This window comes from Carassius auratus, chromosome 18, assembly GCF_003368295.1.
Source record: "Carassius auratus strain Wakin chromosome 18, ASM336829v1, whole genome shotgun sequence".
NCBI lineage: Eukaryota > Metazoa > Chordata > Actinopteri > Cypriniformes > Cyprinidae > Carassius > Carassius auratus.
The window spans coordinates 19,385,797-19,400,187 of NC_039260.1; the positions used below are offsets into that span (position 1 = coordinate 19,385,797).

The 14,391-nt window shown below is 35.8% G+C and overlaps 1 protein-coding gene across 1 annotated transcript in view; it reads right to left on the minus strand.

Moving 5' to 3' along the window:
* LOC113118617 (contactin-5) overlaps positions 1-14,391 on the minus strand; it is a 284,385-nt gene that overhangs the window by 18,813 nt on the left and 251,181 nt on the right. Inside the window, exons 16-18 of the mRNA XM_026287922.1 lie at positions 14,139-14,297; positions 5,790-5,939; positions 4,279-4,349 (exon numbers count right to left, since the gene is read on the minus strand). Of these exons, the coding sequence (XP_026143707.1) occupies positions 4,279-4,349; positions 5,790-5,939; positions 14,139-14,297 (380 nt within the window). The remainder of the gene's footprint in view (positions 1-4,278; positions 4,350-5,789; positions 5,940-14,138; positions 14,298-14,391) is intronic.

Below are 14,391 nucleotides of genomic sequence, written 5' to 3' on the forward strand. Positions count from 1 at the left end.
AGGCCATGTGTGCTAAAGCAGGTTGGAAATAACATTTGCAGGACAGTGGGTCCCCAGAAACAGGGTTGAAGACCTATGTTCTAGTTGATTTTCTAGTTGTATTTATTGTAATATTACAGTTTTTCTCAATCGATTTGACACGTCTCCAAACTCAGGTCACTGTTCTCAAAACAGTTAACACAGTGATCTGAATACTTTGTCCTAAACGATTGTACATTTCCATTCATTTTATACAAAATTACAAATCATGCAAATCATTTTCTCAAAACAATGTGCACAAAACTCTCAAATGTTTTCAAGATAGTTAATACAGCCAACCAATACTTTAAAGGGGGCTACAATGGTGTTTCATGTATTCAGAGTTGTTCACAGTGTTAAAGAGATGGATTTTCATGCTAAACATGGCCAAAATTAAAAAAATAAATAATTTGGACGTATGACAGAAATTCTATGCTGAAAATCTTACTTCCAGGCTGGTTCAAGTTTCGCCTGTTTTTTTTCTCGATCGTGGATCTAATGACGTAGACGATGGTGGAAGTCCTTATATGAGCATTTCTCTCGGAAAAGCGCGCCCATGCACACGTTGACCAGAGGAGAGCAAGACCACGCACATCAACACGCTTCATCGGGAAATCGTATGCATCGCTTAACAGGATTTGTTTGAGAATGTCTCCAAATAAGTGTGTTTTTGGATGTGAGGGAAGAACCCAACGTTACATGAACAGTGAATGCAGTTTGTTTTTCCGGGGTAGCAATGGAGTGTAGCAAGTGCATTTGTGTTTTCTCGTCATTTCAGTGACGGCACGCCTGCAGGAGCTCGGCTTTTTCCGGAGAGAGTCGGAAAGCTCTATTTTTCTTTTATAAATATGATAAAACTAAAGACTTATTGGAGATATGAAGGATGCAGTACTAATCCATAGGTACTCAAGATTAACATGCGATTAGGTGAAATGTCTCAGGTTGTGAATGTAACCATGGTTCCCTGAGTAGGGAACGAGATACTGCGTCCTCTAGGGGTCGCTTTGGGGAACACCTCGTTGTGACCCGTGTCTGAAGCATACATTGAAAAAACACCAACTTGTTGCTATTGGGAACTGTATACCCACGCCGCCATGCTGAGGGGAGTGCAGGCCAGAATCATGGCGAGCACTAAGTACCAACTCCATTTCCATGGGAGTTGCCCCTGGGACGTTTAGATGGCTGTCTGTGACAGTACCCCTTACAGCCAAAGGCCTAAGCTACATACCCAACTTAACTGTTAGGGCCTCGGCCCGGGGTAGAGCTGAAGGCTTGGAATCAGGAAAGATTCCTTTAAAGGGATACGGCTAAGAACCTAGCATTTTCTACCAAGTCTTGCCTGTCACACAGGGGCTACCGCTAGCTTACGCATAAGCTTGCTGAAAGAGCTGTCTCAAAAGTTCTCAAGTAGCAATACCCTGTTTAGATAGGTATCCGAGGATACATAGGTGGAGTGGTGCCCAAGATGAATGGGCATTTTACCAACTCAAGAAAGGGCACGAAGCAACTATACCATTGTATTGTAAAACAAAAACAAAAAAAACATTATAACTATTAAATACAATAAATAAATATAACAGTAAAATGACAATACTCATTTTAATGGCCGTTTTACTTTCTATTTCAAACATTAAAACATAGTTTTTATTTTGGCAGACAACTGCAAGTAGACCTTAAAGCTTCTCTTTTGTTGACAACAGATTTATGAACATTTGTCATGAAACATTTGAGAAGATGGTTGGAACATGTTGCATTTTTTTAAATGCATGCTATAATGGACCCAAACTCACAACGCCTGCGGGGATCCAGTCACAACATTTCCAACAAACCGAGTTGCTCCAAGACACTGAAAATAGTGGCCAATACTCACTTTTAAAACAACATGTATCACTACATTGCAGCCTTTGTGATTTGATAACAGCATTAAACCATATTGTTTTCTCACAACCATGTGCTGTTAGAATTCATAAAGTTTCCGGCCAATAAAACTAAATAAAAAATTGTTTCATACATTTCCCAGTGCAGATATTTACCTGCATTTAGAGTTTAATGTTGTGTAAATGAGATGTAGTAACATACATTGTCAACAGGTCTTGTTAGTGTTTGTTAGTACTGACCGGTTTAAGTATGGTGGCACTCTAATTGTTAATGTAAAGTGTCTGTGCTAGAAAAGGTTATATTCAGGTATGGGAGACTTGGTAACTGAAGTATTATTAAATTCATAAAGCTGCTCAGTCACCATTATGTCCTTGAGCAAAGCACTCGGGCTCCGGGGGGACAGTCCAATTAATGCGTTGCAAATCGTTTTGGTTTAAAAGCGTCTGCTAAATGATATGTAATTTAATATGATGTACTATGTGTCTCAAAATAGCACCTGAAGCTCCTGTCAGGATACTTGCTAGTACATCCCTTAAAGTGACATAGCAAATAATTAACACTTGAGAAATCTCCCGTGTGTTTAAAACAGGCAAACACTATACTCGCAAAGTGTTCAGAGCTCTAAGCAACATCTAAAAACCGTTATAGTGTATAGACACATTCTGCATGTTGTGAATGCGATGAGGGGCTTATAATTGAACTGTCATTGCCAAAGCAAAATTAAAACTCTGATTATTCTGTAGTTACAGTGATAACCTCCTCAAGGGGTTATAAACTCAGAAAGTCATCATGGTAAAAATATTCCATTGCATCTGGAATGAGCCTTATCGTATTTAATTTCTCACTAAGGTACAGTTCTGCTAATATGAAAGTTATTTGCCTGGTGACAGTCGGGGCCTGAGTATTTAATAACTGCAAGAATATCGTCACTTCAGCGTACATCTGTTCCTCAATTCCCCAGTTAATCGCAGGTTTAACTGGCTTCATCTCGAAACCACTTTTTTTGTGTGTGTGTTTATGTGCACAATATCGCCCCTCACAGCAGTGCACAAAACCAAAGGTGATTCTTTTCATTAGCATGCTAGTATTCTCTTTACACAGAACAGAAAAACTGACTAGATGTTGCCGCAGGGTTAAAAATTCCAGATAACAAACAGAATTTCAAAAAAACATCCAAGCGCTTTGAAGATTGAATGTCTCTCTCATTTGACAAACATTATTTATATTTTATAAATAATAAAAGGCAGTGACCACAACCGTCAAGCTTCAAAAAAGAAAATATTATAACATTATATTCAACAGTATATGACCTGTGTAATATATGTCTTCTGAAGCCATTCATTATGCTGCAGCTCTCAAATTTCATTCTCCATTCCACATATTGGAAAATGAGTGGTGTGTCAAATTAGATTACAACACATTTGAGTTGTGTTTTGGTGTCAATGACATCAAACCTGGCACTGTGCAAGAATATGTATTTTCATTTTGCATGTAAACGAATGAAGTGAGATAAGGCAACAGTATTATTTTACTACTTGATAGTCCTTTGTGAAAAAGAAGTATATTTTAGCAAACTTTTAAAAAGAGTTCTATGTAAATAATACACTTTACAATATTATACTTAGGTTTAAGAACTTAATAATGCAGAAGTATACTTTTGAAGAAGGTTGGTAATCAAAAAGTTACTGGTAGCCATTGACTTCCAATTCAATTGCTTCACTGCTCCTGTACTAGGTCAACCAAATATTTGCCTACTTACAAAAAAAAAAAAAAAAAATCACCTACAATATTGTAGTGAAGAAGGCATATTCAGATGTTTGGAGAGCATTTTACATAATACGTGCCAAAATTGCCAAATGTCACATATCGCAAAAGTAACAGACACAAACTCAAATTAGAATTTTGGGTGACATACACTCAAGTTACAAACCAACACATCTGCACATGAACAGATAAATGAATATGCATAAGCGACTTGTGAGCATTTTCAAATATTACATTTTCCTATTAAGCCTACATCATGTTAATAAGTTGAATGAAGTAAGGCTTGCAAACTATTACACGTGTCTAGCAGGTCTGGAATAAACCTGCACCACTTCGAAGTCCTTTTTGCCTCCAACAGTATTCCCACAAAGCACAAAATTTCATTTAGAATATAGTCATTCATCTGTTCTTATAGGGTTTGGGACTATAAGTGTAGCAATCCTTCAATAGGCAAATTGCGATGGTGGCAATTATAGCCGGATACAATTACGAACGCTCAAAGTCAATTAGCTGCGGGAATCTATTTGGCCAGGAACTGCAAGTCTTTTATGCCATATTCATTAGCATAGCAAGAGTTCACAGTAGGGAGTCCATTGTGCATGCTGAGTGCAAACCTACCTCCCAGGATATGACCAGCTCATGCCTGCGGCCGTTCCCCCCTCTCACGTTGGCTGGGGCTACTGACGGAACTGCAGACACAGAAATACTGCAATGTAATAATGCATTAAAGTATTAGCTTTTAGTAGCTAAAACCTCTATGCAAAAATGCGAGTGGTGCATTACTTGCGAATGACTACTAATGATTAATGAATGTAACTCTCAAAACCACAACCATGAATTACTAATTCAAGAAACAGTATAGCACTCACTAAACACACCTGACAGCTTTAGTCTCACAAACAAGCATAGGAAATAATTAACAAAAAACGAAATGGGAATAGTTAAACCAAAACTGTAAAATACTATAATTATTCTATAATTATTTATAAGTTATCACTTATTTACTCAATTACTCATGTAAACAAATCCGTAATTACAAAGGCGTTATTTTGTGGGATAATAAATTAACTAAGGCTCATGGGAAAAAACTTGTTTCTATATACATTTATTTATTCATTTTTAAATCCAGCAACATACCTACATACACATACAGTTTACTGCAGTTCCTAGATGAAACTGAATATTAATGACAGTAGGTAAACACCATCGACTTTTATTCATTTTCACACAAATTATGATTATTTTTATGCAGTTCCATTTGCACAATACTTAACGTTCACATTATATTTAGGCATTTAACAGACAAAGGCTTGTTAACTCTGTCAATTAGATTCAAGTTTAGTGTAGGCGGCGTATTTAAAAAAAAAAAAAAAAAAAATTACAAAATGGAACATTTACTTTATCAGTGCCAATCACTGGACATATCATTTCCAAACTGCCACAATACTCTACAACAACCAATGTAATGAAAAACACACTTTTAGCACCACTCACTGTACATTTAACATACTCTGTGTAGATTCTTCAGAAATTTCTTGTTTTAGGGCTCCATGGCTAAAAATAACAGCACATCGGTTTTGGCATGAGGGAGAGTAAATAATGAAAGAACTATTCCTTTAAGAAACAAACAAATGAATGGTGGCATATGATGACAAACTACAGTAATTCAATCAACTTTAAATAATGATAAAAAAGTAGCTGTCATTGTATTCGTATTTTGTTGCTGCGTAATCGGTCAGGCCTGCTGAATGTTTTTTTGAACCAAAGTTTCTTGAAGCAAAGGGTTTTGTTCTCCGTAAATAGAGAATTCTCCAGCCTCTTTGCCTGAGGGCACAAGTGCCTTTCTGCTTCAGCTCAAACACAAAAAAACTTGTTTAAATTCATGTAAGCAGCTTATTTTTCACTTCTCCTCCAATTAAAATAGAACCAGGGTCACCCTGGATGTTCAGATGGGTGACGGCAGTCGTAAAAATGTGTCACAACACACAGCTACATGATCACCCCCCACCCCCACCCCCTAAGTGGAGGATAAATGAGGCTTGAGAGAAGACTGTTTGTTTAGATTTCCTTTCTTTTGGAGGGTGTTTAGCTCAGTGATATTCATGGGTGAATGAACCAGTGACAGATACCTGCTTCCTTAGTGCGGACCGCTCTCGAGGGGGCGCTCGGGTCACCTGTTCCTATGCCATTCGTGGCCACCACCCGAAACTCATACTCCACCCAGGGGTTGAGCTCCACTGCCATGGCAGATTCCATGTTTCCTGTCACCGGCTCTGGATCTGAGGGGGATGTGGAGCACAGCGGAGAGGTACCAAAACAAGTGAGGAATCAATATAGCTTAAAAAACAAGCAAAGATTTAAGATTTGACAACTACTGAGATTAAATCACTGTAGACTGGAGGCTTTTCAAAGTAATGTTGAGTGATATAGTATGCTTGAGCTACACACACACACACAGATACACACAACACAAACAATACAAATAGTGAAATACAAATACATACGTATAGAGAGGAAGGTAGAGAGAGAGAGAGAGAGAGAGAGAGAGAGAATTACACATTCTGATAACCCCCCCCCCCCCCCACCAAAAATGTCTTATTACGGTAATGTGAACATGTTTTTTTTTTTTTTAGTAAAGTTTAAGTTGTAATAAAACAAACAAACAAACAAACAAAGTAATTCAATACAAGAAACACATGAAATAATTTTACTACTACTACTACTACTACTACTACTAATAATAATAATTATTATTATTATGAGTATTAGAGTAATAAGAATTAAACTTTTTACATTAGTGGTGGCACCTTAAATTGGAGAGATAAGTTTTAATATGTTAAATTCTCCAAATATAACACGATCCATGATTTTTTTTCTTTTAGAATTGTTTTTTTTTCTTTCTTTTTCTTTCTGTTCTCTACTGTACTTCTAAGACAGCAGCCAAACTCAAATGCAACTTTACAAGTGACTGATTTGGAACAGTGCAAATGTTTTCCATTAGCATGTCATTATGATGTCCTATAAGCATAAACACATGCCATGATTATTATTTAGCCAGAATAAACAATTATGCTGCCTATGTTTTCTAACAGCCTTTGCATCGAGTGCTCTTATGATGCTCCACATGCTTCTGCTCGCTAAGCTGAGGAACGGAGCCAACATCTAGTTTTCTAACATCATAGATCGATTTTGAACAACATAAAAAGTCAATACTGGGTTTTTCTTTTTTTTAACCAGCTAAGAACAAAGCATTACATTTCTGCAACAACGATGAATACAAAATGCTTCTGATTTAAAGAACAATTTCAACAGCAATACCTGTCACAGCTGCTTTCTAAAAACTCAGAATTTTGATGGCCATGCCCTTGTTAAAAAGAAGTGTGCTTAACTGTATTAAATGTGCACTTCTAGTGTACTTAAAAAATAAAATAAAAATTAATGAAAATACTTACATATACTGTAATATACACTGCACGCAAAAAAAAAAAGCCCTAATAAAGTCTTTACTTTAAAGTATACTTTAATACATAACTTTTATATTTTACTTATCTTTTATAAAAATTTAAGGATGTACACTGATTAGTACATTCACTTATCAAGAGTGTTATTCAATATTACAACTTATGTCATTACTAATAGTACGTATAAGGATGTCCTTATGTAATATTTAAAGGGTTAGTTCACCCAAGTAGCTTCATAAAATTACGGTTGAACCACTGATGTCACATAGACCATTTAAAGACGTCCTTACTACGTTCCTGTGTCTTGATCATGGTAGGACCCTCGCTCTCTATGGAAGGTTTCATCATAAATATCTTAATTTGTGTTCCAAAGATGAATGAAGAATGGGTTTGGAACGACATTAGGGTTGAGCAATTAATGACACAAACTTCATTTTTGGGTCAAAATTGCACTCAGTTAAATGCATTTAACATACATTTACGCTATAATAGATTTTATTTTATTTAATTTAGCATGGAGCTAAAGAGAATAAAAACATTGTATTCAGTTTGGACTTGAGTATATTGTTTTAAAGTATATTATTTCCATACTAAGTACTATTTTTAAAAGAATAAGAATAAGAGATTGAAAAATGTTTCCATCGCTTCTAGTAAAGCAAATTTGAGATTTTGATCTCTCTGTCATTTGCTCAAATCAATACATAAGAGACACCAGACACAAGATTATGTTTGCCCAGAAGACTGGCTCCTCTTTCCACACACCTCATTTCAGTCCAGACACACACTTGGCTTCGGACCAAACCTCTGGGCTATCTTCTGTCTACAGTTAACGGCTGTACATAACCTGTGGGACCAGAGTCTCACTCCAGGAGTGAGACTGTGAGATGATAAACTCCCAGGTGCTCTCCACATAATTTCTCTCTTTCCCGCCTCTGGCTTACCCCACCTTATCTCACCGTTTCTCTTCCTCAGCCTCTCTATACTTTTATGCTTTAGGTTTTTCCGTTTTTTTTTTTTTCTGTCCCTCTTTGACCACACATGCCTTGATTGCCTTTGCATTCCTCTGAGTTTTTCATTTGTAGTTGTAGTGTGCCTTTCTGGCATGCCAAAAACTACATTCATATTGCCACTGGCTCTTTTTGAAAAAATTGTACAGTATGAGAGTCCTTACAGGTGCAAAAATAATAAATAAATAATAATAAGTGGCTTAAGAAATGTAAGTAACATACACAAATACAGTATATACAGTACAGTATAGAAGTTAAGTACAAATGGCATAGTATATTTACCTAAGTTGACTATATTTTAAAGACATTAGGGGTATAATTACATATAAAGATGTGTCTACACCATCTTACCATTACATCAACAGGGACTTTAATAACACTGCATAAATACAGTACATAAACATTAATATGGAGTCTGTCATCTGCAGCTACAGTCTAACAACTTTCACTCTTATTTCAAGGCTTTGCACAAGATTTTGGAGTATTTCTGGTGATTTTTTGCCCATTTGTAAAGCGTTTGTGAGGTCATGCACTGTTGTTGGACAAGAAGATCTGGCTCTTAATTTTCATTCCACTTAATCCCAAAGTTGTTTAATGGCGTTGAGGTCAGGGTTTTGTGAGGGCTAGTCAAGGTTTTCAACACCAAACTCATCTAACCATGGCTTTATGGACCTTGATTTGTTCACCGGAGATAGAAAAGGACCTTCCATGTCCCCTGCCCATCCCCTGACAAAACAGCCCCATATCCCTCTTCAACCACACATCACATTTGGTACATTTCAATCAGGCAGTTAATGTCTTCAGAGCAACCACAAAATCCAGACTCACCCATCAGATTACCAAACAAAGGAGCTTGATTCACTCTGTCACTCTGCAACAGTGCTTCTCAAAGTCTGGACTACAGTCCGGATACAGCAGACTTACAAAACTGCGTTTCCAAAAACCTATAACAGCTTATATTAAAGCCGATCCGACAAAACTACATTTGGTGGAATGTTCCACTTTATTGGAATATCTCTCTTTGTTAACAAACCTGATTCAGATAATCAGCTTGTTAGAAGTGAGCTCTGTGCATGAACTGTGTTCCCACTGACATGGTCTCTACACAGTGTTCATTGCTCCCTACTCCCTGAGCAGGGGAAAACTGTTGAAGATTAATTCACTTCTGAAAATTACTTCACAGATTTCTGCTGATCAACATGGACAAGTCTGACATCATATAGGCTACCTCGGTAAATATTAAATTCACCCCTCGCACACTTCAATGCATTTTAAATGGAACATTTTCGTTTGCTTCAATCGCTGGAATCATGGCGGAATATCCTGTGATGTCCGCTTCGCAGGGCACTTACATTCAAATAGAACAAACATCTGAAGCCATGAGAGAAACATACAAAATGTGCAGAGCAGGGGGCGCTAGGACAGGAACTGAGAACCGCTGTAATGCATGCTGATTAACTTTTATCATTGTTTATAGTTATATGGAAAAGAAAGTGGTTTTCATTCAACACATTCTTTTTCATCAGTAGTGTTATTTGGGATTTTAATTTTGCGAATGGGAGGTTCTCTTTTTCTATATTATAAGCCTGGCTTCGGATGCTTTCACTTTCAATTTCGATTTGTTTTACATAAAAAGATAATTGTCTGTTTTGCTTACATCTATACACCTTTCACATTTTAAGGAAAAAAAAAAGATGGTTTCATTGTTATTTTTAATTAAAATGCACAACAACAATAAAACAGTAAGATTCAATGACAAACTAGCTTACAAAACGTTTACTAACAAAAACAAATAAGATGAGGCATGGAATATGCCTACACATGCTGTATTAGGCTAAAAAGCTTAATGACTAATAAAAATATAATAATAAAAAAGAGCCTCCATAGAATAACGTGAGGTAAAAAAATAGAACAAAAAGGTGTTCACCTTCTCTGGTTTAAGAAGTGGTCTTACTTTACTTTAGCATGAAAATCATCAATATTATCATAATTTTTGCCACGCGCACCTTCACGAGTACAAACCAGGCTCTACATTCGAAGTGCTGCCCAGTTCAAAGGAGTTGTCCTTTGATGTTTCTCATATGTAACATAAATGGCAGCTTTTATGCATTGAACAATGCAGAGGTCGTGATAGTGCGACCGTTCACAAAATTGAGCCAGTCGCAGTCTGGAGACCTGCACTTAATAGCCTAAATATAACCAAAACAGGTTATTATTATTTCTAAGCTTGAGCGCAGAATGCATATAGCCTATTAAAGTATGGTTAACATATTATTAAATTAATCAATTTAATAAAACTTGAAATAGTTGAATAGAAAAATCTGTAGGGGAGGCGTATTTAGCACAAGGAAATGCTCAATTTTTAAAAAATAAAATGCTATAATGACAAACAAAAAGTGCGACAACTCTAAATCACGTTGTTATTGCACTGAACGAGTTATGCATGCATAAGGAGTAAAATGTTTTTGTTGTTGTTATTGTTTTTATCACACTAATTTGATTATGAAGAAGGATTTGTTGATCTTATTTTCACTTTAATACATAGCCTACACTCCGCAAGATATTTTCAATTACTTTCAAAAAGTGGTAAGGACAATATCGACCCTTGCACAAAGTGGTGGGGACATGTCCCACCTGTCCCACCGGCAAATTACGCCTATGAGTATGACTATAGCCCATCCCTGCAGAAGAAGATCAACACCTGCTTCTAAATCAATGCCTGTGTAGCCCCGCCCACTGATTCACTCATGTGTAAACAATGAGAGAGGCAAACTCAAGTCTATGCAGAAACTAAACAATAAACTTTATTTGATAACCTTTATTTTTTTTTCAAAAAATAAAGTTCCACGCCACATCAGTAAGATCTTGGTACATTGTTCACTTCATTTTTACCTCAGATTCGTTTACAAACAAGGCACAATTCCACGCAGGATTTTCAGATGAATGCTGTCAAACATGCACAACTGCTAGCCAATCATAGCAGTGGGTGTTTACTACTAAGTCTACAATCTGCCACGCCCCTTCAAACAGAGCATTCTGATGAGGGGGGTTAAAAATAAGACTTCTAAACTATTATGATTTTTGATGTAAACATATTGATAACATTATAAGTGGACCTCAGAGAACAGTACAAAATAAAAACATAAATAAATAAAAAAGGCAGTTCATGACCCCTTTAAAGACAATACAAATAATAAAGACATTAAATAAAAAGATGTGCTTGTGATGTGTGTTAAAGAGTTCTACTTAAGTGGGTTAAAAGGTGTTTGGAAACATTAAGTTTGCACGAAAGTATACTCTTTTAAAGTAAATTATTTAGCATACTAGTACGAATTTGCTGTCTGAACTCTACAACACACTGAGTCACTGTGTAATTACAAAAGTCAAACGCTGCTAAAGTTTGTTGCATACCCAATGGTCTTTGTTGCTCATGTCGCCTCAAATCTCTTATTGGAAATGAATGACTTTGAAGAGGGATGCAGAGTAAAAAACATGAAGTGGTAGCGGTGTTTAAACACTCCAAAGTAAAGGTTTTCTTTTCTCCCTCTTGGTTCAGTACTTACAGCATTGTGTACACAATAATTGTGCCTTATCTGTCTTACTGTCATTCCTGTGGAATGTTCAAACTGAAAAGAATGATTCATCCTTAAAAAGTTGACATCATTGCATAAAATTTAGCTATTATCCAACTCAGACTGCTAATGTTTGAAAAGATGACACAAAAAGCTGTTGCCTTTGGATAATAGCAGATAATTACAAGTGATGTTACAGTCAAGGTTCCCAAAATAAAGCTATAACTCCTGATAGCAATAAAAAAAAAAAACTAAAAAACTAAATTATGAATCTTGTTTATCTGACAAATTACTAAAAAATCTGAGCTAGATAATTGGGTGAATTTCAAAAATCATGTCAGGAATGTGTCTAGATTATATATATATATATATATATATATATATATATATATATATATATATATATATATATATAGTATAACGATAGTATGTTCTTTATGTAAAATGTCTTTTGTTTTATTAAATTTTGAGATAACGGTATGACTCATGAGAATCACGCAATTCAAAATGATGGTAAGTTTAACCTACTAATGACCTTCAGATTAATTTGCCATCAGATTTCAGCCAGTGACATTTAAAAAAGCAAAACAGACATTTAATTTGAGGCCCACTGGGCTCTTGTCACACATCCTTACAAACAGATGGGAGGAAAAGTCAACTCCCAGTGCTTGAGTCTGCATTCAGTGACACTGTTAGCAGTCATATGCTGAAAGCCAAAGGTTTGAAGAGAGATCTTATATTACAAGAAATATAGGAGAATTTGACAGTCAGTGAACATTAAAACTTTACATTTCACATTGAATTTGATGTAAGTTCAATATGGGTCCAATACTAACCCATACGGAATTATATACAGTGTATTCAATTATTTTGAAAGAAGTATCTTGTGATCTTGAGCTTTTATGCTCAAGGCTGCATTTATTAAATAAAACTATAGTAAAACAGAATTATTGTGATAATTGTGAGTATTGTTTTTTTTTTCTTCATGGAACCATAGTACATTTTTATAGTACATTTCAAGACTCCTTGATAAATAAAAAGAACAGCATTTATTTCTCCTTGCTGAGTAGAACTATTAAAAAAAATGATAATATGAAATGTTTCTTGAGAAACAAATCCATATTAGAATGATTTTTGATGACACTGAAGACTGCATAATGACTGCTATATATCACATACAATATAACAATGATCGTCAATTTCAGTTAGGTGTCAGGCCCCACCATAGCACAGAAATTACATTTGTTAAAAGTACAAATTACTTGCTTCTAGCATCAGACCAAGGCTGCATGTTCAACACTATAGATCATGACATACTCATAAATCGATTACAAAACTATACAGGTATTCAAGGGCAGGCTCTAAGATAGTTTAGATCCTACCTGTCCGATCACTACCACTCTGTTTATTTAAAAAAAAAAAAGTCATCTCAGTTATCACCAGTACAATATGGGGTGTCACAAGGATCTGTCCTAGGCCCTCTGCTATTTTTAATATACATGTTGCCCCTTGGTAATATTATAAGAAAATATGGGATTAGTTTCCACTGTTATGCTGATGATAACTCAACAATATATCTCAACAAAATCAGATGAATCTTCTAAATTAACTAAGCTAACAGAGTGTATTAAAAATTTTTAAGATTGGATGACCACTAATTTTCTCCTACTAAATTCTGATAAGACAGAGATATTACTTACTGGTCCAAAACAATGCTTCTACAATGCTACAATACATCACGCTCCCTAAGGTCACAAAACTTCTGGACTTTTGGTAGTACCTAGGATAGCACTAAGGTCCACTAAAGTCGGTAAAGCCATTTCGCATTTGGCTCCCAAACTCTAGAATAGCCTTCCTGCTAGCTTTCGGGGTTCAGACACACTCTCATTAAATCTAGATTAAAGACACATCGTTTTGGCCAGCAATTCAAATAATGCATCTCATAATCTTGAACTGCAGTTAAATCTGATCAAATGCACATTATTATTTTTCAGCTTGGTTTAAACAAATTAATTTTACTTTGTTGGAACAAAAGCTATGCTAATTGTGTCTCTATTTGTTTCTCTGTTTCTGCCACAGGATTGAGATCCCGTGGTAACTAGGATTTAAACAAGCTTCAGTCTGGATCCAGAACACCTGAGATGTTTGATTGCATCATATAAAAAATTGCTGTTAATAGTGTTCATCATCTGTTTGATTATGATACATTTCTGCCATATGTACATAAACTAACAGTCACCACTGATAAGCTACTACTAAATATTGTAGAAACTCAATTTTCTGTAAACTTGTTTTGCAACGATTTGTATTGTAAAAAGAGCACTAAACTTGACTTGAATTGTTTATTAGATTGTTTGAATAAAATCTGAACTGCTCGTAACTTGCATCACTTTAACACACACACACACTGTGACATTAATGTGTATGTAAGCGATTACCGGTTTTTACTGTTTGCCAGCCCAAAGAGACTGGGCTTCGTGCCTGTACATTGTAGGTGGTGATTGGACTGTGATTGTCAACTCCATGGCTCCATGACAACGTCGCCGTGGTATCTGTGATCTCCTCTACAATCACCACTCCAGGAGGTCCAGGAGGGCCTGGAAACAAAAGCCACCACTGAGTCAAACTAAACTGAAGGATACATGTAACAGACTTTACTTATTTATTTATTTATTCATTTTTTACTTATGA